Below are 27,158 nucleotides of genomic sequence, written 5' to 3' on the forward strand. Positions count from 1 at the left end.
GGGTTCACTTAACTCATGAAGAATCCTCAACGCGCCCAGCGGCTCTACCTGCCACCGATGGAGACAGATAGAGAGCTGGAAAGACTCAGCAGCAGGATATGAAATATGCTAATGAATCGACAATGAAAAACCCATTATCCTGCACATGGCAGAGAGAAAATGAAATCTTTGCAGAGGATTGTGTTTTCTGACCCTGTTTGCAGAGAGATTTAGAATATAAAAACCAGGATTTGTACTTACAAGAGGAGGCTCCAAGCTGAGTTAAGACATCAGTCATGAGGAAAACAAAAGTTATTTCTTTTTGATCTTTAGAACATTATATAACAACAAACAATAAAGTTCCAGTTTGTTTTTTCCACAGCACAACAAAAGGAAGAGAGTAAATAACAAACACTATTCCAGTGTTTGTAATTCTTAAAAGCAAGCTGAGTAAAAGGGAAGTGCAAATCTTATTATTCATATTTGTGTGAAAACATCTGATGTATTCATGGTGACTTTTGACAACAAGACTTTTGACAAAGCCATTATTTTGTCTTTCAACTTCCTGCCTTGCCCTAGCGGGTTCCACCGCATGGTTCCGTCTCATCTCAGAGCATGTTTTGCTCCTGCCTGTCACTGCAGTGGTCTAACGACACAAACTGGATCACTACAATGCGACACCAGAGTCTGAGGATTGTGCTCCTGTCACTGCATCACTTCCTGAAAAACAGCTGAAATGTGAGACTCATCTCCTGAAACGGCACCGTCTTAACTTCTGTCTCCTCCTGATGTTGTCCCCTGGGCACCAGAAGCAGTTCTGCTCATTACTTTGCAGCACCAGTTCCGATCCCACTGCTCTTCTCCACAGACCAGGCATCGGCTCATGAAGACGTTTCAGGGCATGTCAGCTTCTCAGTTTGATTTGAAGACTTGGTCCATGAAGAGATGTAGAAATAGAAGTTGAGAGGTTTTGTTGTAAATAATGTATATATAAATAAATCAATGGTGACCAGACTGCTGGAGTCACTACGGGTGAGATAAGAAAGACAGAAAACATTACATGAACTACTTGCATTAACATTATAATTTCAACATAATTGTTTTGATAACTTTATTATAAATAACCAGTGAAGCAAAATTTAAATTTTATGCATGCATGTATATTATCTCTGAGAAATTATCTCATTTGTTAACTAACAAACTTTCTTAGCCAGCATTCCAGCGTTACTCCAGCCTTGTTGACCTCGTCTTGTTTTTTGCCTAGCCTTTGATAGAACCGCTGCCGTGTATTTTGACCCCCGCCTGTCTCTGACCAACCTTTTGCCTAAAACCTGTTTTGCCTTGGCTGCGTATGACCACTGCTTATCTGACTACGAGCTCATTAAACGTCTTTTTTTATTCCAGTCCACGCTGTGCTTTTGGGTCCTCATTCCTGAGTTTGTGACAGACGGTTTGTTTTAGTGCTGTTTTACCTAGTGTTGAAAGTTTTAACCCTGGTTGTATCAACATGTATAGAAGAAGCTTAATATACTGTATCAGTCAAAGCAATTAATTTTCTTCCAACTACATTTTGCTAATGTTTCAGCTAAAAGGCGATTTTGAATGGAGGAGGTTTTCGTTAGGATCCCAGGGCCGTCTGGTCGTCTCCCTCTCACCACACCGTGGTCCACGTTCGGGACCACGCCTTCCTTCACTCTATCCCTCAGGGAACGTTTTGGCAAACAGGACAATTTCCTACACCGGTCCCTCCCCTATCTGCCTTCTTTAAATACTCACCCAGTCCTTCACTGGGTGCTGGGTCATTGTCACTAACAGGGTCAACGCCATCTGTCCACAGCCACGTGGACATTTAAGCTGCAGTTCTAAAACATGGACTATTGTGAACAAAGAGGACTTTGGGTGCTGGGCTTCACATCGAGATTCTGTATGAGTGTGCTTTCCTTCTAGCTCTGTTAGTCACGCAGTGCTTTGCTTCTAAGACGTGCAAGAGCGGATGTTAAAGTAACTTTAAGTTAAAGTAATATTAGAGCAGCCTGTGCTAGTTTTGTTAGCCGTGCTCATGCTTAGCTTCACTCATGTCTAGCCGTGCTTAGCTGGGTTCATGCTTACTGTGCTTAATATTAGTCACGCGATGCTTAGCATCGAAGTTGTGCAGTGTGCCAGTTACTTTCATACAGTATAGTTGTCCTCTGTTAGTACAGTACGTCTGGTGTCGGGTCACTTTTGGGTTGAAAGTTTGGACTTTTGTTCACTTTTTAGTTTCTTTTGGTTTCACGTCTGCAGTAGGGGCTGACTTTTCCTTAACTGGACTTCTGATTTTTTGACTCTGACTTGGGTCCCAGGAACTTTCACAGACTTGATCCACCATCTTGTATGGTGAGTCACAACAGTTTTGCTTTGTAAATGAACCACCTAGCATATAAATGCACATTCAAATGACAGGAGACTTAAACCGTGATCACCCATCCCACTTTGTGATTTTGGAAACATGTGGATCTGCTGTGAGTACGATCTTTACATTGATTTTAGATTTTGTTCAAACTGTGCCTTGTTTGAATTACCCTGACAATGAATCCTCTGCAGCCTAGTTCTGTACCCGTCACGAAGCCATGGCACTCATACATCATGTTGTAATGTGACTAAAGGTTAATAAAACAAGCAGAGTATGAACACTCCCAACATTATTTCATACAACTGTTCAAAAGGTGCTTCATCTGGTATTTAAAAGCAATAGCCATGGATGGATGTCAAATGTCGTTGCTTACCAGTCATTTGTTTCATGTTAAAGGTATTTTCTTCCAAATTTGGCTGCTCTCTGGCTTTACAGGTAAGATCCAGGTGCTTCATTGTAAGTGATTCTCACGGTTCCAAATGAAAAATGTGAGTTTAATTAAGCTGTGTCGTTGTCGTTAGCTTGTCTAAGCTGATAAATGTCCCTGTCTATGCTTGTTCTATCCTCGGCCAAGTTAACGGTTTGGTTGACGTGGCGCTCACTGGAACGGCAACTCAGTCATCGACGTTTGGTTATGGTTACGCTTCTAATGCCATCGATGGGAACACAGACTCATACTATTATGATGGCTCCTGCAGCCACACCAACCCTGGCGTTGGCAACTGGTGGAGCGTGCTTCTGCCGGGTGTGTACAGGATCGATACAATCAGCATCACCAACAGAAATGAATTTCCTAGCAGGATAAATGGCGCAGAGATCCTGATTGGCAAGAACCTAGAGAACAACGGCAACAACAACCCAATGTGAGGGGCTTCTGACGATCGCAGACGCTGTTGTTGAGGAGGATTTGTGATATTAATGCTCCTGAGTCGTCTTGTTCACTTTTTGTCTGTTCCCCAGATGTGCTGTTATCTCCTCCATCCCCACTGGAGGCACCAGCAGCTTCAACTGCAGTGGGATGATAGGTCGACTGGTCAACGTGTTTCTCCCAGCTAATAATCCCTTGACAATGTGTGAGGTGCAAGTGTTTGGAGGTCAGTCGGACGATAAAGTGTTTTATTTGATTCTCAGCTTTTTATATCAACTATAAACTAAAGGAGTTGCGTGCAAAATAAATAAGGCAACTCAACAAGACGTCTTGCATACGTACAGTAGAACAGTGGCTTGATTGTCAATGCAACCTTCCCTAAGAAATATCTACTATACTGGTCACATTTCCCAGTCTTGGCTGCTCCCTTCCCGTCCTTCGGCACGGTGGTGAGCGGTAGGAACGTCGCTGTGGTGCAAATGCAGCTGTGCTGGTCGGACGCTCTGTTCTACTGCAGAGACTTCTACTGGGACCTGTTCAGCGTTCGCGGCGAGCAGGATCAGCAGGAGTTGGAGGAGGTGCTGGGAGCGACCTCCTTCCCTCTCACCCGCCTCGTTTGGCTGGGACTCCGCAGGTACTGAGGGAAGGTTGTTATTGGTGTTGTCCTCTTGTTACAGCTGCTGACACTCATACTATGAAATGTTTTTCAGGTACCTGTTGGCGGGGACGTGGTTCTGGATGCCTGGTGAGCCTGCAAACTACACCAACTGGGAGACAAACGTTGTGTGGCAAATCACCAGTCCATGTGGAGGCATTGAAACCAAGAACAGCTTCTACTGGCGGGATCATCCATGTAGCGATTCCCTTAACTTCATCTGTCTGACAGGTGAGAATCCAGGAGAAAACTGCTTTGTTTAATAGATTATAGTAGGTGCGTTATGTGTCACTGCTTTTAAAAACCAATACCAGCCTCATACTGAATATTGATTTGTGTCTTTATTCAGGAAGTATAAATAACTAATGGTAATGAAATAATCTTCACTTCTTTGTCTTTCCAGATGTTCAGAGAGATGTAGATTGTGTGGAATTCTTCAGCAGCACCAGACCACAAACCTAGAAACCGTTTCCATGAGCACAAACTGATCTAATCGTTGGTTTTCAGTTTATTCTATCAAACCAAAATGTCTGATATTTAAAATGCACCTTTAAAATGGAAATGATTATTGTCTCTTTTGTTTTTTACAATGTTATTGTAGATGAATGTTCACACAAGGCAGCTTAGTGATTGTTACCCAGTACAACTCCTTATACCGTAACACCTTATCTTGTAACACATCCATATTTCATTTCTACTTTGTAGCATATTGAAAAGTTTATACATTTTTAAATAGTGTGTTATTGATTAAGCATTAACAGCCTCGGCTTGAAGGGAACATGACATTGTACCACTGCTTTGACCCCACACCCTGTAACCTTAAACGGACAAACCTTTGGTTTGTAAATGACAACATTACCATATACAACGCAAATATGAATTGATTTTCATATGCCCTGCTCTTATCATGTTGTAACCTTTAGCCTGTAGATACATGTAGGTAGGAAGTGGAGGGGAAGATCAGCACAACTCCTTTATCAATAAAAGTAAAATTATTAAAAATATTATATATTATAATAATTAAACTAATCTGAGTACTTGTTACTCAATATGTGATACTCATCATCCTGGGGAGGTTGTCTGGAAGTTGGAGCCCTGAACAGAGGTGGAGGCCTCACACTCAGCCTTTTTTCCTTTTTATCTTGCTCCGTTTCATCTGTCCTCATGAAGATCAAGTTCAACCACCCTGAAAAATAATGAACCAATGGTGGCGGGTGGAGTCACAGTAGGTGAGAGTTTCACAATAAATATTCTAATAGGTATTAGAAAAGTTGTATTGCAGTTTGCTTTTCGAACTCTGGGATTGAGATCGCTAATCAACGCCGTCATTGTCTTCAGATGGAGGGCTGTGACACATAGACACCTGTGCTGCAGATCCTGGAGTGTTTTATTCGGCCACAGCAGGAGACCAACCACACTGTTCGTACACCCCTCCTCCGCCTGTAACAACTAGCTGCGTCAGCTCATAAACAACACAAATCTGATTTGTTGACGTCGATTCAGGACCAGAGGCAAGAACCAAATAAAAATGTCCTTGATAAAGTTGCATTATGTTTGTTGTTATGCAAGTTAATTTACAGAATTACCTCAGTCCTCACAACACGTCTCTATTGACTTTATCAGCTTTCATTTATTATCCACGAATCCACCTTGGCTTTTTACCATTTAACTGTGGGGAGTAAAGCTGTTTCTGCCTGAGAGGTGCTGCGTCTGTCAGATAAAACGTGCCGGCAGCTATTTCCTTATTTATTGAATAACTGATGTGGATCAACAGTCAGTCTGTTCATTAATCCTGCTATCAATACTGGAAGAAAACAGCCGTTTCATTCCTCCGGGCTTTGCATCCCTGCATCTCCTTCACCTCCGCACATCGCCCTTCCCCTCTCCCTCCTTTGTTCCCCTGCCTCCCCCTGTCTCGCCCTCATCATCGCTCATTATTGCGCTGATGGAGAGTAAACAAGGCCATCTTCTCCTTCCATCAGCCTCTTCAGCCCTTGTTTCTCTCCGGTTGAATAAACATGAGGAGGGCTCAGCCTCCCTAAACTTGCTCACCTCTGCTTTCTTGGACTCCTCCCTCCTGTCTCTGTTTGTCTCATCTCTGGCTCGTGATTAGTATGCAGAGGAAACAATAATAGTCCATCAAGTGCCTCCCACCTTTCACTTTCCATCACTGTGTCTGCTCTTCCCTTGTCTTCTTCACTTCTTCAATCACTGCAAATAAGTCGCTAATGTTAATATTTAATATCTCAAACAAGGAGTTTAAATTGAGGCTATTCTGCTTCTATAAGTTACTAATGATACACAATATAATCTCTCAGGGGGGTTGCAAAGTTCTGGCATAAATACTTGCATTTAAAGACCTTTTACTGTTCATTTGGTTTATTTATGAAACATGCCCCTGGTCATTTCTTATGGCCATTTTCCTACTGCTTTCCAAATGTTTCAGCTCCCTAAATTGCTGTTTAGCTACAGTATGTCTATGCAGCTATCACATCAATACACATTTATGCTTGTAAAACTGCTTATGATTGACTTCATGGACAGGCAGCTCTGAATCACTGAGCGCGTCCGGACTCAGGTGTGGATTTTTTCCTTCTCGTTCTCGTCGCTCTCTCTAGGACCATGCAGCACCTGCCGATCCCCCTGAGCTATGACGTCAGGGCCGTGCGCGCGGGAGACCTCCGGCGCGCGGCTGCAGCCGTGCCCACAGGCGGAGCGTCCGTGCAGCGCGCGACCAGGCGGCTGCGGCGGCACAGCGGCACCACCGCAAACCACCTATTCACGTCGCGAAGAGCGACACGGCGACGCCAGCAGCCGCGGCCCCCGCGAGTTCGCATCCCCCGTCGCCTCCGCCGTCCTCGCCATGTCCTCCGCCGTCACCGAGACGGAGGAGTCGGCGCGCGGCTCGCCGCTGACGCCGCTGAAGCTGGTCGGGCTGGTGTGCGTCTTCCTCGCGCTCTGCCTGGACGTGGGAGCCGTGATGAGCCCGGCGTGGGTGACCGCCGACGACCAGTACTACCTGTCCCTGTGGGAGTCCTGCTGGAAGCCGGCGAGCACGGAGAACTGGCAGTGCAGCAGCACGCTGGGCTCAGGTAAGAGAGGAATCACCGCGGCTCCGTCCCGTCCGTCCCGCGCGCTCCGCACGGGCAGCGCGTCCATCAGCGCTGTCACGGTGGACCTCACCACAGCTTCCTATTTACTGCGCAAACAAGATGCCAAACCTGGGGAAGGGCACTCCTATAGGCAAACAAGTCTCTAACAGAGAAACAATGCTGGCACTGGGATCACTGGGACCTCCGCGTGCATTTAAGTGGATGCTGTTCTACAGGCAGGCTGTAGGATTTCACTTTAGGAGATGCTGAGCTCAGCTTTTTGATTTGAAAGTGAAACGGGGTCATAAAGTAAACATCCCACTGACAAGGCTTGTGTTGACCTGTGTGATGATTTTGTCCACTCGCCCTTCGCCTGCTCAGAACTGAACTGAAATGGTGAGATCTTAGAAACACAGTGTGTGACAAACACTGGAGCTGATGCTAATGGGGGTGTCTGATGGGCAGAGGACCTTTTCATTTATTAACACTCCCAAGTAGTTTATTCAGCAGTAAAAACTGCTCCAGCCCCTCAGAGGTTTCATCTGCTCTGACTGAAAGTCTTTGGTTTTAGATTATTGGGACACAAGTCTATAATTTATCACACAAACACATTCATTTAGAATATTGTTGTCATGTTAATTCATTCATGTATGAGTGGATGTAACTCTAAGCCTAAGTGCAATTTTACTGATAATTCTGTACAGATAATTCATATTTATGTAACAGCAACTAAAACAGTCGCACATGAAAAGAACTTCACAAAACATAAACTAAGTAAGAATTAATTGAAATAGATTCTCCTTCAGTAGCTTTAAGGTGTGTCTTCAAGCGCTCAGCTGCATAATGACCACTGTCGTTACTGGACAGTACGTGAGCCTGCGATCCGTTCCATTGTTTTTCATTATTTATCCTCACCTCCCTTTGTTGTCTAGGAACGCGGCCGTGTCGTCACACCCAGGAGGTGTTTGCAGCAGTAGATATGTGTTTGCAGGTGCAGTTTTAGGGCAGTGGAGGAGGGGTTCATCTCAGATGTTAGATTAGTTTCCAGGGAAAAAGGAGGTCACGGGCGACACTGTAACTGAAGCGAAAGTGTCTTTATTCACTGGCTGTGTGACACTGGGAGCCGCCTGGCGCTGGTCACACACTGGGTGTGAGGAAGGCGTCAGTAAAAGGTCTTTAAACCGTCAGACACCAACATGGACGTCCGTCCATCGGGCCGCGTCTTCACTGTGTGCGTGTCTGCAGAGCCGGCGCGTGACCTGTTCACAGACACGAAACGGGATCGCCGGTGTGTGTGCGCCCGCGTTTCAGGCTCACAGTGTGTCGGTGAGCGCGTGCGACTGTGTCTGAGAGGCTCCCACACTGAGCTGACCTGCTTCTGGTCAGACTCCTCTGAAGCGCGGCTGAATATTTCATGTAACACTCAGATTTCTCTGTCGCTGCATCTCCACACCTCCTCTCCGAGGACCTGGACACACGCTCGCGCTCGTGCTCACACACACACACACACACACACACACACACACACACACACACACACACACACACACACACACACACACACACACACACACACACACACACACACAATGTCCGCGCAACTTCCAGCCGCTTCAGTTTGGTCCCGGTCCTTCCCAAATGCACGCCTCCGGCCCAGAGCTTCCTAATGAGATGTCTTGGGCGGCTTGAGTGGTGGGTGCGTGTCAGCACTGCACACGCGTGCATCTTAAGAAGTAAATCGCTCCCTGCTTGTGCCAGATCTCTCTGTCTGGTTCCAGCACCAGGAACAGAATGAAGCAGCCGTTTCTATTAGGTGACTTCATCGTTTTCAGCCATTGTGATGATGATGATGATGAGGAGGAGGAGTTGACTTCTATGTGCTTCATTGCCTTGAATTGAACCTGTTGAATATTTCTAATATATGCTGTAAATTATGACATGTACATAAACTTGTAGCTTGTTAGGTTAGCCGCCAAGCTAAAGCAGCGCTGTCGGCCAAACGTGGTTTGTGTTTCTTACAAACCACGTTGAATGTACAGGAACCAGAACACGAGTCCTGGGCAGAAGGAAAGCATGAAGGAAACGCAGCGAAGCCGACAGGGAGCCCGACAAACACTGACTGAATAACCCAGAACGGCCAGAACAGCGACTGCAGGAGGGGGGAAAGTCTGGGGCGTCAGGACTGACAGCTTAGAATATAAATGCAAATGTAAGCAGAGGCCTGAGGGAGTGAGACTGATGCCGACAGAGGTGCAGAGCGGGCCACATCAACAGAACTGGGCCCGTGACAGCAGCAGACAGTGTCGGGGGAGCGGGTTCAGACACAGCACTGAGATGTTACAGTGCTGCTCACGACGACATGTAGAGAACGCATTACCGTGAAACAAAGCGTTCATGATGTCCTGAAGTGGAACCACTGCCATGACACGAAACGCTTCACCCTCATCCTTCCACCGACGGGCGACCTGTGCTTTTGTCCAATCACTCCAGCCTCTCGTCCTCTTCTCCTTCCACCCCTCCTGTCGTCGGGGTTTTCTCCTTTGTTCTGTTCGTTAGTTATTCGCTGAGCTTTAAAAGCGTGATACGCTTTCATCTCTCGTTGAAGCCTTTCTAGTCACAGCAAACACCATTAACAGCTTCGGCCCGTTCTCTGGCTGCTGACACGTTTGTCATTCATGTGACCTTGACAGAGGCTTTGTGCCGGCTCCTGGCTGCATGCGGCTGCTGCCTGGGGATTTCAGCCCTTCAGCCAAAGCCACACACTACAAGGCGGCCAGTTTTTTTATTATGGCCATAGTACAGATGTGTGGACAACTTTTCTGGCACGTGGAGGTGTGCTAGTCCTACATCCAGCCTGTGTTGCCACAGGTTTGAGATCGTTCACCAGTAAGGAGCAGTCTATCGATCCATCTGTTGCTTTTACTCCCTTTTTCATTCCCATGAATTGCCTTTTTCCCCCTTCTGATTGTTCCTCACCTCATTTTGTCATCTTTCATCCACTCTACCCTGCTTCCCCTCTCTCTCCTCCCTGGGGCCTTCATTGTTACATCTCTAATGTTAATGATTTTCTTTTGTTATTTCACCATCACCCCCCCCTCCTATTCCTTCTCAACCTCTCCTCCCTCCCCTCCCCTCTCCTCTGACTCCATCTCTCCTCTCAGCGAGCCCCCAGAGATGCCCGTTCTATTTGTAGCGGCTGAACGAGAAATGGGAAATGATGTGGCATTCAGTCCTGTAGCAGACAGACAGGGGAATAGTGAGAAACCTGCAGTGTCCCTCTGTCTGCCAGACACACACACACACACACACACACACACACACACACACACACACACACACACACACACACACACACCAACACACACACACACACACACACACACACACACACACACACACACACACACACACACACACACACACACACACCTTGGGGGTATGTTGGGAAACAGTATTTGCATGTGCCCAAATACTCAATAAATTGAGCTTTCTTCAGAGGATTTACAGTATCACTGCAGTAGCACATAAGAAAACAGAAACAGTCTAATTCCAAAAAAAATAGCCATGCACAGAATATTTACATATTTAGTCTGTACTTATTTTTTCTTCAATCAAACCTGGTGTTTTCAACACTTTCCTACTATGTTTCTTTATAATCATGAAGGCTAGGCAAGGTTTTGTGTTGCTTGGCAAAGGTCACTATGGCTTTGTTAAGATGTAGCTACACAGGACAGTATAGTATGCTAATGCTTAATGCTAACATACCAGCTGAAACTGGCAAACTTGACCTGTTAACAGCTTGTACGATGTTATATCACATGCACCATAAGTAACAGTAATACTGTATGTGAAGATGTTCCCTGCTGAGAGAACACACACCAGAACCCGCAGGGAACAGAATCAGTACACAGCATGAATGAAATGCTGTAACGACAGCTGACTGATGAATGCACCGCGTGCTCTTTCATTTTGCGTCTGCAGCCGCGGGACTGATCGGCTGGCTTTTGGATGCAGAAACCCAGAGTTGTACAGCAGCTAATCGGCGTGACAGCTTGGAGTGGCTTTAGAGTAAAGGAAAAATGTGGCAGAGCAGTAATCCTGTCACATGGCAAACAGTCACATTACCTCCAGAGGAGTTCGCGTGAGACGCGGCGGAGAGGGAGAGCAAACAACAATGCAGGTTGTATGTGTGAGCGGCTGCAGGCTTCAGGCTACGCTCAGAATAGGTTTAAGGGCAACGGCTCAAGCGTTAAGTTGTGATTGTTGAGGTTAAAGTGCAAGAGAATCCATTATTTTATCAGGGTCAATGGTTCAATTTGCCACATTTCCTTGGAGTGTCCTTGGGCAGGACATTAAACCCCAGGTGGTCCTCACTGGCTCAGAGTACCTGGGAAATGGCGTGTCCTGAGTGTAACCCTCAGGAGGGAATTAAATGTTAAGTCAGATTAGAAAATATGAAAGGAAAGAAAGAAAGGAAATATGGTGAACGTTAATTATTTGTCCCATAGACAGTAAGTGCTGCACGAGGCAGCTGTGTATGGCACAAACCTGGTGATGTTATACAGTACGTACGATAGAGTTGGAACAAATCACCATGTCCGCACATATTGTGATACAATAATAAAGGCAATGAAAAGGAGATTCATTGAAAAGCTACTGTAGTTTTGGAAAATCTTGATTCAATTAATTGATATTCTATCAAAGTACAGTATTTCAACCTTTTCTTCTTCAGATGATTCTTCACGTTAATTAAAGTTAATCTTCCCTTTGTTGAAAATTAAATGACTGATGTATATTGTTATTAATTGACACTTTCATCTGCTTTCATCCTTTCTTGACCTCATCTGCGTTTTGACACAGGAATATTTTTCGGCGCCCGTTCAGCTTCAGCCTTTCGCTGAAGCTGAACAGGTGATCGTGTCGACCGTATGATCAGGTGCCTCATTCAAGCTGAACTGTTTTTTGATTGCGCCATATATCCGTCACTTTTCTCATCTCTCCTCACTCCGTTCTGCTCTCTGTCACTTTTCTTCCCACTCTCTGCTCTCGCTCGTCTTTAATTTCCTCCTCTGCCTCCCACTATCCACCGCTGCATCTCATCTTTCACCTCTGCCTCCATCTCTCCCTCCCTCTGACTGTAAATCTCTCATCTCTCCTTATCTCGCTCCACCACCATCCATCTTTCATAAGCTTTTTTTTATACCACGGTGGAGCCGTAAATTTAGACACCACCAGTTTACACAACTTGAAATAGCTATAAAATAAAAAAATAAATGGACCTAAATAGCTCTGCAGTGTGATGTTGATTATCACAGACTGGCTTCGCATGTGAACTGACAGCCACATTTCTCCGTCGCTGATGTTTTCTCCAGAACTCGTAGTTTGAAGTTTGTCTTTTAACAGCCACTGTATGTTACTTTATTTGTGTTCCGTGCGGCGCAGCTGTCTCTGGTCGGACAGAAATAGGGTCCAGTGGCAGTTACACGAGCCCGGCGACGGCAGCACATCCGATCCTAGCGTGACGCCAGCCGGGTGGTCGCGCTTCTTCTGCCTTTGCACGGGTGGATTAAATGACAGTATGTGTGAGTCCTGCACCTGAAGGTCACTGTAGCGTATGGAACACAACTAAGTGGGACCTTTCATACAAACGGGTGCGGTGTGCTGTATTAATTGCACTGTAACTTTCTTTTACATTAATGTAATCTGGTCAGTTACTATATGTAAAACCATATAGTAATAAATGTAATACTTTTTGGCACCTCGAGTTCAACTATTGAGTTAGACTCTACAATTAACCTTTAATTAAGGTTAAAGGTCACTGCGACCTTGTATCTGACGCTTTGCTTTTGTACTGTTTAGGTTCAGTGATGAACTGACTGGACTTCTAGACAAACATTGTGTCATTTTACCAGCCTCCTCCTTTAAGTGGACGCCGCATGCAAAAAACACACCGCATATTTAGCAGCGAAGCGCCCAGTAATTTAGCTCAGACCTTTCTCGCTGTCACCGGGCCTTAAACGTACCTTCACACAGAAGTTGAGAAGTTTCACCTGTTATTTGCCCAGATTTAACCAGACGTGCAGCCTTGACAGCCGGTGCAGTGTGTTCATTTCCTCATATGTCTGGTCTCAAGTCTCACAAAGGAGCTCCTGTATTTTCTGTTATCTCCTGACGGTGCTTCTCCATTTCCCCCTGCGTTCGACTCGCGCCGTGGGTTTTAGAGGATCCTGCCGTTCTTTTCCTGGCGGGAGGGATAATATTAGTCTTCCCAGCAAACACAAAGAGCTTAGTGAGAATCCGAGGCCTGTTTCTGGTTCCATAACTAATTTGCGTTATTATTTCTTTCGGTGCAGTGCTGGGCGTGCGAACCAGCCCATCACTGGGCAACAGTGATCTGAGAAATAATTCATGTATCGTAACTGCACAAAGTAACACATCTGTGATGAACCAAATGATCCTGAACATCAGGCTGCTGTCAGGAGCTACTGTTTATGATGATGGGACATGACATCATTACTGTCTGTTATGAATGACTTCACTCAGTTTTAAACGTGATTAGCTACAGAATCTCCCAGCTCCTGGGACGTCTTCTGCAGCTCAGGTCTCTGAGGGTCTGAGATCAGTCAGGCTTTGTCTTGCCTCCCGTGGCTCTAAATCTCCATGTTGTGTCTAAAATTGGAGCTTGTTGACGATCCTCTGCGTTCCCGTTGTCCTGGCTGTGCCACGGCTTTTGTCTTTGCTGACAAGTTGTCAGTGACAGCACTTCATAATCTTCCAGGTCAAATGACTGACGGTGGTGGTGGTGGTGGTGGGGGGCAATTCTTGCAAAGCCCGAGTTTCTCTGCACATTTGCTGTGTTCATTAAGGCGATTTTAAAACTGTTTTACACACTGTGTGTGTGTGTGTGTGTGTGTGTGTGTGTGTGTGTGTGTGTGTGTGTGTGTGTGTGTGTGTGTGTGTGTGTGTGTGCGTGTGGGTGCGCTCATACAGTAAATGTGGACAGGCTTCTGGTAACTCGCCAGCAGAGCTTTTTAGCCGTGGCTTTTTGTCAGCTCAGGTAAACTAAGTGCTCTCTCTCTCTTCATTACTTTCACTCAGCACTGCTCGGCCCCTTCACCCCCCCCCTCGTCCTCCTCCTCCTCCTCCTCTTCGTCAGATTCCTTCTTCTCCACCTCTTCTCCTCGTCTTGGCGTTCCTTTTCATGTCGTCCTCTCTGTCCTTGTGCCGTCATCAGCGTTTCCCCACTTTTATCAGCCTCCACCCTGAGACGCTCGCTGCGTTGTCACCACCTACTTCTCTTCATCTCGCTTTAACTTGTCTCTCTTTTTCCCTCAGATTGTCTTTGTTCTGCGTTCCTTTGTTATTTCGCTCTTCTATACTCTCATTTGTTGCTTTTTCATTTTCTCCCCTCACCTTCCTTCCACCTGTGAGTCTTACCTATCAGTTCTGATTCCTTATTGTGCTCCTTTCTTCCCAATTCCTCCTTTTATTGTCATTCGTTTCTTTCTTTTCCTCCCTCTTCTGTCTCTTCCTCACTGTCATTTTTCTTTCTTCTTTCCTTTCACAGTGAAACTCTTGATTCACCACTCTTCCTTTCGCTCCTGCTGTTCTTATTCTAGATTCTCTGTCTTTGCTGTTTTTTCAGCACACTTTCTCTTCAGTCTTTCCTTCTTCATCATTGGATTCATCCCATTCCCTCCACCGTTCACTTCCTTCCCCTTTTCCTTCTATTCTTCACCTCCTTAGAATCTTCTTTGATCATTCCAGCTCCCTCTCCATTCTTCTGCGTAAGACTTCCCTCCTCCTTCTTTCTCCTCTATCAACATTCTTCAGTGAGGTAAACGCAGTAATAAAATATGTCAAATAAAGTCTGTCTCTTGCAGCCCACCCCCTCCCTCCAGGCCACCCTCAGGGTCCTTGGCATTAAATTTTGATTAAACTAATTTATTTGTGATCTCTCGTTAGATATGGAAGGTCGCAGGGGGCCCTGTTGAGTTGGGCTCACTGTGCTGTTCATTACCGCTTTTTTACTATTTCTTTCTGTCCTCTGCCCTTTCCTAGACTGGCAGGTTGCTACGCTGGCCCTGTTACTAGGGGGCGGAGCCCTGGTGCTGATGTCATTCCTGGTCGCTCTGGTCGCCGTGTGCATCGGCACAAGGCGACGATTCTATGCGCCAGTCGCCCTCATGCTCTTCGCTGCAGGTCAGTGCACACATGAACTGCAAACACAATCACACCAGACGCGTGTCGCAGGCTACACAGTCATTATGCGCCAAAGTACACACATACACAGTGAGATTACTTAATTAGCCAATTCAGACAAGGTAACAGGAAGGGTGCAGTGTAATCACACTGAAAACTGACATGCATTTAAATGATAATCCCTACTTACTGATTAAACACACACACACACACACACACACACACACACACACACACACACACACACACACACACACACACACACACACACACACACACACACACACACACTTCTTGTCGCCCTAAACTCATTTAGAGAAAATCCTATTTTTATGATTCGGGCCCAGCAGGGTTGGAGCAGAGCGTCACGGCTGCCCATTCAATTTCCCCAGTCAGCCCCAATCTCAAGTTGGACAACTGTCAAGTTTTCACAGTTTTTTCATTTGTCCCTCCTGGAATAATTGGAAATTTTCATGTTTTCAAGCGTGAAATGTTTGATTTTTCAGAACTGGATGTGTTGCCTGTCATACTGGGCAAACTACAGACACGAGAAACTGCACGAAAGTAGAAATGGTCTTAAGTTAAAGGGATATTTAGAGATTTTCTGCAGCTCTGTGATTCTCCTTAACCGGAAATCTACTAATACCACAAAAAATCTTCAAGTGCGTATGAGAAAGTAAAGTGCTGAGAAGCAACTGTGCTTAAAGTGGCCATATTCTGTTTTAAGTTGGGTTTTTATTTTATGCTGCGGCTCCATTGATGTGAGATTATTTGATTTCCTAGTTTAAAAAGTGCAAATGCCTCTTATTGCAACAGCTCCTTTGGGCTTAAGAAAAGTCACTGAGCTCCTGTGTGTTTGGAAAAACTTTGGGATGATGTACTTAGTGAGTGTGGGAGACAGACAACCAGGTATGGATTTCCACAGAACCATGACCCAGTTATGGATTGTCACACAAATACCCAAAGTAGTCTCCAGGCTTCCAGTTAGACAAGTAAAAGTATTGTCGTCATCTACCTCTGTGTCTAGTAAAGGCTTTCTGTCAAACGCTTTTTGTCAGTCTGAAATTGTGTTCTGGGCCTGAAACTTACAGTGTGTTATCATAATAATATTGCAGTTATAATAAGTTCTTGGCTCATATAAACACATATACTCATATTTTGTCTGTTCCAGTTGTAAAGTGGAACATGTTAAAGCAGTGTTTGTTACGCTCAATAAACTTGGAGCTTAACTCCAGTTGTTCCACTTTGATTCAATAATAATCAATACTTCAAGCAAGAAGTAATTATATAATCTTTCATTTTAGAACTAGAAAAACAGAAATGAGTCATTGATGAATACTTAACACACAAACAAACAAATAAACAAACTGAACATTAGCTGCCAAAATCGTCTTCTCTTCCTATAATGAGCTGGTGTCAGGTCAGAGACGACTATAAAGGAAGCTCTGAATGATAGATCACATACATCTTCTACAAGCAGCTACCTCTTTAAGGCTTGTTTTTCACGCAGTCCGTGTTACTAATATTTATGTGTTTTTGGTTTTTATGTGTTCTGTAAATATTTTTCATGCACGTGTGCGCCAGAGCATGTTCATGCCTCAGATGAGATCCCTTTGAAGAAACAAGCACGGATGTGTCCTCTTTTGTTTCGCTGCCATCCGTCTATCTCCCCTCTCCTTATAAACGTCCACCATCTCCCTCCTCCTTCTCCTTCCATGACCTCTTTTCACCCCTCCTCGTCCCTCGTAGACTAACTCTGATTCCACAGTCCTCTCTCCTCCGTCTGTCCCTGTTGGCTGATGAAGTTTAGGTTTTATCTGGTCTAACAAAAAAGTGGTAAATGAAAGAGCTTCAACACTTCATTTCCCCAACAATAAATTTCAGTTTTAGAAATTCTTTTTCCAGAATTCAAGTTGGAAGAAGGGGATCTGCTGAGCCTCTCCCAGGAAATATATTACAGGAGACACATAAACTACTTTATCTGCTCTATTTTATGGCAAGTTTCAGTCACACGGCACTGCAGGCAGAGCTGCAGGCCACAGCGACACAAAGGCAAAGGCAATGTTCCCAAACTTATCTCCAGACAACACCTCTCAGCACCAGCCAGTCAGCTCAGACCTTCAGTGAAGGCTGCTCGGTGGTCACGTTTTGTACTTTTATAATTGTGTGTATTGTGTCACACCTGAAGGGCTGTGGGGAGCAGGCAGTAGAAGAAGTGGAGCACAGGGGAACAAAGATAAAAAGATGAAAACCACCAAACAGCAATCAAGCGAAATGATTAAAATTCTCTGACTGACTGCAAAAACGAGTTTTACTCAAAAACCATGGCCTCAATGGTTCAGTGAGTCCAGGTCACTGCTTTAAAAAATATTTCTTTTGAAAACAATTTACATGAATGTGTCTTTTTAAAGAGGTATAATCATCTGAACCTGTTTCCGTGTGAATCCCATCTCCACCCAATTCAGAGATAGGCAATTCAGAGTTTGTCTCCTTACACCTGAACGACTGCAGACCAAAGACCTGGCACCGTATGATTAGCAGCAGCATCAAGAGGATCTCAGTGCTGAATCAATGTGACAGTGTGTGTGATCTGGCTTCTCCTCAGCTTCATGAGCACATCAGACTGGGTCACATGATGCTGTGGCCTGTGCTTGGTCTCACAGAGGCTTCTCTCTACATACGCACCACTGTGTGCTCACACTGGATGTTGCCATTTAGAAACATGAAATTGCATCATGTTTCAGTGTCATATAGCATCTGAGTGTAATAAGAATGTGTTTTAATTCTGAAAATAAGAACTTTTTAAACATCTAAATTTCACTGACTATAATGAAAAATATTACATCCAGAGCAACAAGGTGATTTCATAAATATGCTACCTCCTAGTTTCTATGGTTACACATCACATCTGAGGCGTATACACGTCAGGGCAGAGGGTGTTTGTCGCCATAGTGTCACCGCTGTAGTGACATTTTGACTATTTAAAAACGGGATTGGGAGCCTGCAGCGATGCTGGAGGCTGAGGGAGGCTGCGCTTAGACTCAGCGTGCAGCGTGCTCAGTCTGGCAGCGCTGACAAGCTTCAGCAGGTGAAACGCTCCTCATGTTCACTATCTCGGTTTAGCATGCCGACATATTAACATTTAGTGATGAGTGCCAACACTAAAACCACAGCGATGGATGCAGAGCCTAAAAAGCCTCCGCGTTATCCATTCAGCTGCAGTAACGGTTTGACATTTCCTACCTTCCTCGCCACCTTATTAACATCAGGACCTCTGAGCAGGTAGCTTGAAGCGAGCAGCTAATTATAGATGTGGTGCAAAAAAAAATGTGCATTTGTTCCCAACTGCTACTTTAGTAATTGCCGCAGTTTGTCCCCTTCATTCTCATGTATTCTGTGCATCTTGTGGTTACCATGTGCTTGTTCCCTTCAGTTGTCCTCCAGGCCTGCAGCTTGGTCCTCTACCCTATCAAGTTCATTGAGAGCATCAACTTAAGGATCTACCACGAGTTCAACTGGGGCTACGGCCTGGCCTGGGGTGGAACCATCTTCTCCTTCGGAGGAGGAATCCTCTACTGCCTCAACCCCAAGAGTTACGAGGACTACTACTAGCTCCAGCTGGAGCCTGAGGCCCAGTCACATGCTCAGAGAGGTATTCAGGGCAGAGAGGATGGGGTTGTTGAGAGGGGTGGGGGTGGGTGGGGGTTCACCTTTTGAGGGCTCAGTTCCCATGCACTGTAAGGAAAGACTGGAGACGGGGTCTGAGCCAGTAACTGTGTCACAGCAGGCTTCCAGCCGGAGGATGAAGCCTGCAGGTCTGTCCTGGGGAGGAGCTGGGGTCTTATTGCTTTCCTTCCAGGACCCACCTGCAAGAAACTGGCATCCACCTTCCTTCCAGACCTGTTGAGCCCAACTCGACTGCGTGGCAGGAAACAGGAAGTCTGAGCCAGACTGCACGTTTACGAATGCATGTACGTGCAACTACAGTACTAACGTGCATTTTTGGCTGTGAGAGTAAAACTCACAAGCTGTACGTCATCATCGCCATCATCATCATCATCAACATCATCATCATCATCATCATCATCATCATCACTGCTGGGTGAGAACTTGAGGCATTAAGTTTTCTAAACTTCCACAAGGACGGGTGAAGAAGATCAGACGCGTTGTAATTTTTCACAGGACTGACAGATTCCTTTTGAGGGGAGAGTAAAGAGCAGAGTGAAATAAAAACACCCAATCAATATTCTGCTATCGACCCACTTGTCTGTTACTGTGGCAACCCACAGGGTGTGCACATGCAGCTGTCATGATTGATTAGCCATGGCTGGAGGTGTGAGACGGGGCCGCGCTCGGCAGGTCTAAATTCCAATTCCCCATCGAGCAGAGTTTCTCTGCACCGTGACGTACGGAGCATCCGCCCTCTCTGGGTCGGGCTCCTCTGTATTCAGCTTCTGGCGCTGACTGTCAGCTGTGCACCTCGCAGACCAACGGAGCCTCTCAGCGGCCCTGTGTAAATGCCACTGGGGAGATTCACCAACTCACAGTCGCGGCGCTTTCTTTTAATCCTCCTGTGTTAATGCTCAGCCTGACGCATGGGGGTGGGCTGTAACAAGGGGTGTTGTGGAGGACTGAGAAGGACCTGCTGTCATCCGGCTTCAATCTTTGCAACATATCTTTAAAATGTATAAAAGGACTTAATTGTAAAGTTAATTTATGGGTTAATGTCTTTACTGACAAGGACACAATGAAACCAGCGCTCCGCTGCTCCGCTGTCAGCATGTAAACACAGACACAGATCTCCTGACAAGTCCAAGGCACTTTTCATTAACGGTGAGCTGCCGTCTCCGTGTTTATAGCCCGCAGCCAGTCTCTGGAGGTTCGGGTGAGAAACAGCTGTGTGCATCATCAGCAGATGTGAATATCAGCCAGTGTCAGACGTGACTAATAAATGGACACAATAGTCGGATTTTGTCTGTTGTCAGGGTTTGGCTCTAATCAGGTTCTGGGTTTAAAGATGGATGGAAAAGAAAATGTTCAACAAAACCGGGGCTGGATGATAAAAATGTGATAAAGTGCTTTTCTGCTGTCTTTGTGCAAAAAAACCTATTCCCGCCGTCCCCTCTTCCCTCTGTGCTGAATTACTCCGAGAACCCCGTGACCTCCATCCTCCATTCGAACACGTGCTGTAATTTGTAAAGTGCACAGAGACCAAAGTGATGGAAGAAATCCCCAGATGACATTTTTAAGATGCATTCTGTGTGAACCGCCCGTCGTCACCCGGCCGCGCCGCCTCCGCCCGCCCCAGCGAGCAGCCGCCGTGCAGCCGCCGCACCTCCAGAGCAGCTGACAGACATCTGCTCCTCCTGTACAAACTGACACCAGGATGTTTACCGCACACAAAATCATTTCCTGTTGCTGTTGATGAGCAGAGGTCCTATTTGTGCTGCCTGTCAGTGAAGTTTCATCCCTGGGATCTGATGGGACGTTCCAGCTCACAAATTACAGGCCTATTAATTAGTTCCTGTACGGTGTCAGCAGAAGGTTTGCTGGGTGCACAGATAAACACATCAGTGTGAGAGACAGGCTGAGGAAATGAAAGGAAAACCTTCTCACTTAAGTTCATGTTTACTAATTTCACGGTGCAATGAAACAAAGAAGAGGAATTACAGGTATTTAAAATAGTACATTTATATATTTTGCTGTAATTTCAAAATAAAATAACTTATTCTATTATTTGATGAAGAAACATTTATTTTTGAGTTGTTTGAGGCCCAAACTAAGCAAATACCAGTGCAAGTCTCATTCAGCAGGTGATGCTGGGTCCGTTGCAGATTAGCAGCCTGCTTTAACGTCCTGCTGTACGTCTCCTGTGAGCGGCCTGCGGGCAGTTAAAGCCACTCAGTCTCGCCTCACAGGCCTTTTCAGGCTTATCGTCCGCTCATGGTGTAAATCCACGCTGTATATTCTACTACAGACTCCGTCAGCGCTTTGGTGTTGTGTTTACCCATGTTTTTATCCAGCGCTGAGTGCGAACGGCGTTGCTGTCACAGCCATTGCTCCATTCTTCATCCAGCTAAATGGGTCAGCGCGTGAGCGTCCTTCTCGGTCCCGGCGTGAGCGATGTCACCGCTCCCCCGCGTTCAGCGGTGGGGCTCCGGCTCATCGGCGCTCGGCTGTGTTGGCTCATCAGATTTCCTGTGAGGTGACGGATAAGGCGCTGTAACAGAGAAGATCATGGCCACTGGTGTGTTGAATGTGACCGCTACTGTATTAATACTGTGTGATCACAGCCTAGTGGGTTGTTTTTGCTACCTAGAAATGTATTCTGTGCTTCGGTAAAGTAGAGGAGCCTTAGGCAATAACACTGTAGCAGACCTGGGTTGAAATATACAGGAAAAGAGGCCAAAACATTATACAGCCTTTATTCCAGAATCCACTCGGAGCAGATTTTGTAATTATGAGCGTGCGGTTTTGAATCACAATGCAAATGTGTTTGCACCAGTTTGGAAAAATGACCCACATGCTTTGATTTCTAATGAGTGTGATGCTCAGTGAATGGGATCGTTAATGTTGGACTCCACGTGCTGCAAAGACGTGACCACCCGCCGTTCTTTGTGCCGCTGATCGTCAGTATGTTTTAGCCCAGGTCTGATTTTTAGTTAGTAGCATTTGTTTGGTTGTAACTTTACTGATGACAAGTAGAGACGTGCAGACAGAGACAGCTCTGTTTTATGCATCACCTCCCAGTAGACTGGAGAGAAACGCTGTCTAATGATGTGACTAGGGACTTAGAAAGTGTGTGTGTGTGTGTGTGTGTGTGTGTGTGTGTGTGTGTGTGTGTGTGTGTGTGTGTGTGTGTGTGTGTGTGCGCGTGCGTGTGAAAGAGAATGGCAGTGAAAGTGTGTGTGTTGGCATGTTTTAGATGCCGTCGTAGAGATGTCGGTAATCAGCATTTATCTCTTTGTACGTTGACACATTAAAGCACTTAACAGAACGTCTCACTCCCTCTCATTTTGTTGTCACGTCGTCCTTCCTTTGTTGTCTTTATTCGGCCGACTGGTGTGTTATTGTGGCGAGTGTGTGTCCAGTCGGGAGTTGCTGCCACGCTTCCAGTCTCATCTGCTAGTGTTGCAGGAGAAGAGGAAGCGGTCTCTCTAGCGAATCTAACTGAGAACCCAGAGGTTGCAGCTGTCACACACATATATTGTTGTTTGAGGTCTTGCTGTTAATTTATTCTCTCTCTCGAATTCGGGCATTAAACATATTTAGGGCTGCATTCTGAAGTGCAAATGTTTTTATTTTTAATGCAGATGGTACAGCCTTCAACACATAAAAAAAAAAGTGAAACAGCCTGAAATGTACATAAAACAAATGTAACTATACAGTATGCAAATCATTTATTTGAAGCAAGATACAAACACGACACATCAGGTGTGTGACATTTGATTTTGATTTTTTTTTAATTCTCTTTGAGTTTGAAAATAGCAACAGACGTGTTTTTCCAAGTTGAGACTATTAACCGCTGGTTCCATCCCCTGTTTTGTCAAAGTGTCGTTTCTGTCAGTGTAGTAATGTTTGATTTGTCACTTAACCTGCAAAAAGCATCAAATGTTTCCAGCTGGTGGCGGTTCTGGACGGATCCATTAGCCCCTTTATTAGGTGCACGTGAACAGTCAGATTCAGGGATGTAGTGAACATAAAGCAGAACCACCTCTCACCTTTCTGCTTCAAATTCAAAATTAAGAAACTTTGAGATTTGCTTTATTGGATTGAATTAGAATGTCCAGGTGTACCTAATATAGTGGACACGTCTAATAAGTTTATCAGAATGAATGTTGCAGCTTAACCCGTTGTGTGAACTACGGCTGTGTGATTTCCACACACTGTTTTAAACCTCCATCACTGGTTCTGTCTCATGTTTTCATTTTCTTCGCCGCGCGTCTTCTCTCACTGTGATTGTTGTGGCGTTGCTGAGCCCATGTTTCCCAACAGCAAAACTGCGTCTGGTCTTTATTGCAGCACTGCCAGAGGGCCCAAAGGCCAGTATTGATTTCTGCCATGTCCCCTGTGTTCAAAGATTTTTCCAGTGTCTGACTCTTTTTACTGACGTGAACTGGATGATGAAATCCCCAAATTTTAAATCGCTCAGAGAAAAGGTCTCAGACCCAACGCTCTTTTTCTACCCAATCAAGTTACTGACCTGACGCCATTGAACCCAATTAGTAGTGTGATGTTCCACCAGTAGAAAAGGGGTTGCACTCTTGGTTGTTTGGAAGAGAGACTTGAAACTGACTGAGACTCCTTTAATAAACAATGATGAACTAACTGCAGAGTGTCTCAGTGGCACCATTTACGTCCATACAATAATGTACAGTCACATAAACCCCTGTAAAAGGAATTAATGAATAATGAATTAACCCCAGCAGAACGACGTCTGCTGTTCCCTCGTTATCATTATGTTTATTGCCTTTTCCGAGGGCTTCCTCTCGGGGAAAAAACTCTCTGAGCCAATTACCAACATAAGGCCCAGATCTGCACAGACGCAGCAGACACTTGACCAAACCAACAGTTTCGGTCCCAGGCAAAAACACAGACCGTGCGAGCGTTTCTACAATTAGCTCCACCGAGGCCTGTGGTGTTTAATTTCTGTCCGTAAACAGCCTGTCGGCGCCAGAAAGAGGCCGAGGCGTCGGTTTGAAACCGCCGCCGTGACGGGACGGCTCCGCTGCCGGGAACATCGAACACCGCGGCCCCTGCGAGACTCAAGGCCTCATAGCGTTACACAACGCTGCAGCTCCTCGTAGCACGTCTCCACTGCGGGCGTCTACTGTACCTGGACGTGAGGTCCCGCTTTTCACCCTTGTGCTTCGGCCTCGTCAAGTGAAACCAGAGCGGATGCATTTCTATCATAGAGTAAGTGGCAGAAAACCCATCACTGGTGTAAGAGCTGTATTTATAGCCCAGCTGATGCTAACACACGCACACAACCAGGCCGATCTGCAACACATGCTGCAAACAAACACTGCACTGGGTCCTTTCTAACGCTAATCTACACTTCAGGAGCTTTTGAATCAACTCCACCTCGTTTGCTGACTCAGCCCTGAGGAGGAGGAGGAGGAGGAGGAGAGAAGAAGGGGACTTCAAATATCTTTCCAAGACTCTCTGGCCTAGTTTGATGAAGAGATCCCACTCACTATGCTGGGCTTGTGCTGCCCCCTGCTGTAGCCACTGATCCATAATACACACACCACTATTACTGCCATCAACAAACAGCATGGTGTTTTCAGGCTGGTAATAATAAAACCGCAGCCTCCTCAGCTCCAACGTGTGCCTTGTTTGTGTCCAGCGGTTAAACAGAGACTCAGATTGAGCTTTTTCTTTTTCGAAACAAACAACAATTTGCCAGGAGCTAGAATCAGAATGATTCAGACATCACTACGTGGTTTCCTGCTTAGACGATAATATATAAGCACTGTGGGGATCTCACAGCTGGAGCCGTGCGAGCGTGTCGCGTTTGGGGACCTGGAGTCACCGACTTTAATCTTTTGCAGATGACATGTTGCTGTTGGCTCCGTTAGAGCGTGGCCCTCAGCCCGGAGTGGGGCTGTTTACGGTCCAGCTGTGAGCGGGATGCTCCTGAGATGAGAGCCGGCTCTCCTCCGCTGGACCACCTGAGCGATCCCTCGGGTCCGGAATGCGCAATGTGAGGCGAAGGCGTTTCACTCATTTGCGGCTGAAGGTAGGACGGCTGCAGCCGACCTGGAAGACGATCTCCTAATGGACCGGTCGCGCGGAGGCGATGCTGAAACGAGCTCTGCCCACGGTGGAGACACGGACAGTCAGAGGAAGCGCGGAGGAGCCGGCTGGGGTTTTATGAGCATGTTTGACTGGGACTAGACCCCGTGGCAGGCCAGGAACCTGCTGCTCCATCCCATGTGACCTAGGAATGCTCAGGAGCCACACAGGCAGCGACGAAGAGCAGAAAATGAACAGAAGGAAAACAAGAATGTTGTGAATAGAGTAAAAAAAAAAACAATGCATCTTTTTTAGACGTGAGAAAAATGTTTATTTCCTGTTACCGTCACTGAATTTGCATCATCACTGCAAGTTTAATAATTGTATATATAATATGTTGGGTCCAGTTACAGGTGCTCAGGGAACCGCTGCTACTGGGTGTGTACACAGGTGGCAACAAAACAGAAAGTTCAGCTGCACTTGATTTTAATGCCAAGCGGAACAGCTGAACAACCCCCCCCCCCCCCCCCCCCCCCCCCCCCACCTGCCAACCCGCAAGCACCAGACCCGAGAGCCGGTGCCGGGGTTTTGAAGTAGCTCATTCACCCGCAGGGAGAGCTGATCCATCACATCATCGCATCTAATAATATGGCTCCGAATGCAAGCTGCGCCGTGCGTAACAGCGCCATTACAGTAAACCAAGATCCATTTCTGAAGAGCCAGGAAACTCAGAGCCGGTGTATCAGTCTATCAACAAATCTAATAATAGGAAGTGTGTAACAGCGCAGTCATCCAGCCAGAGCAGAGGCGCCGTCAGTGGAGGATCAGCTCAAGTCAGCTCTTTGCATTGATTTTTTATGTTATCCCTCAGAGAATTGAACTGGCTTTCACTTTTATCAGATTACAGATCATTTTTTCCCCATTTGCTCACGAACTAAACAGAGTTTGTGCGTCTTTCAGCGCAACCCACATCACCGAACCAGAACCTGCGCACTAACCTGTTAACTCCGAGGTTACGGCTACGTAGCTATAAACAGTGTTTCGTTTACATCGCTCGTGGCCGTCGCCGTCACGTGACCAGGCCACCACCCACGTGGAGGTCAATGTAGTCCCACCTCTACCTTTTTCCTCCGATACGTCGTCGGGGGGTGAGAAATGAGCGTCCACTGATGCGCCCGGCCGGTGTCGGGTTTTACGCACGGCGTCCGCCTAACGGGACGGGGCCCCGGAGGAGAGCAGGCTCCACGCGCGCTATTTCGGGGAGAGAATGCTCCGACGCCCAGCCCTGTCACACCTGTCTCTCGCCGTCTGTCCCCGTGTTGGCCGGTGCCTCCCTGACTGCACTGGAGCTGGGTCACCACCGCGCGCCCTGACTGCGGCTTCTGCTTCGGGTTCTGGATTTGGACTCAGGGTCCCTTTTAACCCTTCCTGTTGGATTTAACCTCGTGGTTTGGTCGCTCGCCTTAAAAAAAGTCACTTTTTAATCCTGCTCTGTGACCGATGGCGGAGGGTGTGCGCCCCGAGGACTACTGTGACGAGCCGGTGGAGGACGAGTTCGGAGAGATCATCAAGTGTCGATCTGGTAGGACATGATAGCTTCACCTGTGTGTGTGTGTGTGTGGGGTGTGTGTGTGTGTGTGTGTGTGTGTGTGTGTGTGTGTGTGTGTGTGTGTGTGTGTGTGTGTGTGTGTGTGTGTGGGTGTGTGTGTGGTTTATTTTAGATTAGATATTTAGATTAGTACCTGACAGATACCTGCAGAGGATTGCTCACCTTAGTGACTGCATGGAGATGAGATGGTGCCATTCTTTCCTGTGGCAACAATAAAGTGAGTCCTCCGCTGTGTGTGTTTGATTCCCATCACCTTGTTGTTAAACCGTGTTGTTACTCCGGAGGCTTGAATAGGACTTAGCTCAGACACTCAGCAGCTTCTGTGTCAAGGTGTTGATGTTGTCAGTGTTTGTGTCTGAGAACATGGGATCTACAGTACAGTCTGATGCTTTTTGTTGTGTTCCTGCTGACATTTTTTGTTGTAGATGCCACTTCATTTCTGATCAGGTTTGTTTATACGCTCACACTGATTTCACTAGGATTTATTTTCTATTATTGTGTTGATCAGTATCTGTAGCTTTGAGCATGTTTTGTTTCATAAACAAGTTAATCTCAATTTGTGAATATTACAATATGAATTCACGTGTTTGTGTTATTTTCTGTGGTGGTGTTCATCTTAAAAG

The 27,158-nt window shown here is 46.1% G+C and overlaps 3 protein-coding genes across 25 annotated transcripts in view; all 3 read left to right on the plus strand.

Moving 5' to 3' along the window:
• Positions 1 to 1,542: 1,542 nt before the first annotated feature.
• Positions 1,543 to 5,416, plus strand: LOC114851409 (pentraxin fusion protein-like). 4 transcript variants are annotated; one of them, XM_041069906.2, is made up of 8 exons: positions 1,543 to 2,355; positions 2,422 to 2,480; positions 2,768 to 2,806; positions 2,946 to 3,234; positions 3,332 to 3,465; positions 3,654 to 3,873; positions 3,950 to 4,125; positions 4,298 to 5,416. In XM_041069906.2, exons 2-8 carry the CDS (start codon positions 2,468 to 2,470, stop codon positions 4,354 to 4,356), a joined length of 930 nt encoding a protein of 309 aa, XP_040925840.1. In that variant the 5' UTR covers positions 1,543 to 2,355; positions 2,422 to 2,467; the 3' UTR covers positions 4,357 to 5,416. The 4 variants fall into 4 exon arrangements, 3 of the variants coding, with proteins under 3 accessions (XP_040925840.1, XP_040925839.1, XP_040925838.1); XM_041069905.2 differs by having other exon boundaries at positions 1,543 to 2,480; XR_008693536.1 differs by lacking the exons at positions 1,543 to 2,355; positions 2,422 to 2,480 and having other exon boundaries at positions 2,501 to 2,806; positions 4,298 to 5,123; positions 5,233 to 5,416.
• Positions 5,417 to 6,529: 1,113 nt separating this feature from the next.
• Positions 6,530 to 22,185, plus strand: LOC114846759 (transmembrane protein 47-like). Its single transcript, XM_029135805.3, has 3 exons — positions 6,530 to 6,986; positions 15,048 to 15,188; positions 18,622 to 22,185. Exons 1-3 carry the CDS (start codon positions 6,545 to 6,547, stop codon positions 18,798 to 18,800), a joined length of 762 nt encoding a protein of 253 aa, XP_028991638.2. The 5' UTR covers positions 6,530 to 6,544; the 3' UTR covers positions 18,801 to 22,185.
• Positions 22,186 to 26,010: 3,825 nt separating this feature from the next.
• dmd (dystrophin) overlaps positions 26,011 to 27,158 on the plus strand; it is a 192,541-nt gene continuing 191,393 nt past the window's right edge. For 9 of the 20 annotated variants that reach the window (XM_029129737.3, XM_055507111.1, XM_029129751.3 and 6 more), the window contains exon 1: positions 26,016 to 26,508. In XM_029129737.3, the coding sequence (XP_028985570.1) occupies positions 26,427 to 26,508 (82 nt within the window). In that variant the 5' untranslated portion in view covers positions 26,016 to 26,426. Of the gene's footprint in view, positions 26,509 to 27,158 lie in introns of all 20 variants that reach the window. The other 11 variants (XM_055507108.1, XM_029129931.3, XM_055507110.1 and 8 more) reach the window with 4 other exon arrangements.

Source organism: Betta splendens, chromosome 2 (assembly GCF_900634795.4).
Source record: "Betta splendens chromosome 2, fBetSpl5.4, whole genome shotgun sequence".
Lineage (NCBI taxonomy): Eukaryota > Metazoa > Chordata > Actinopteri > Anabantiformes > Osphronemidae > Betta > Betta splendens.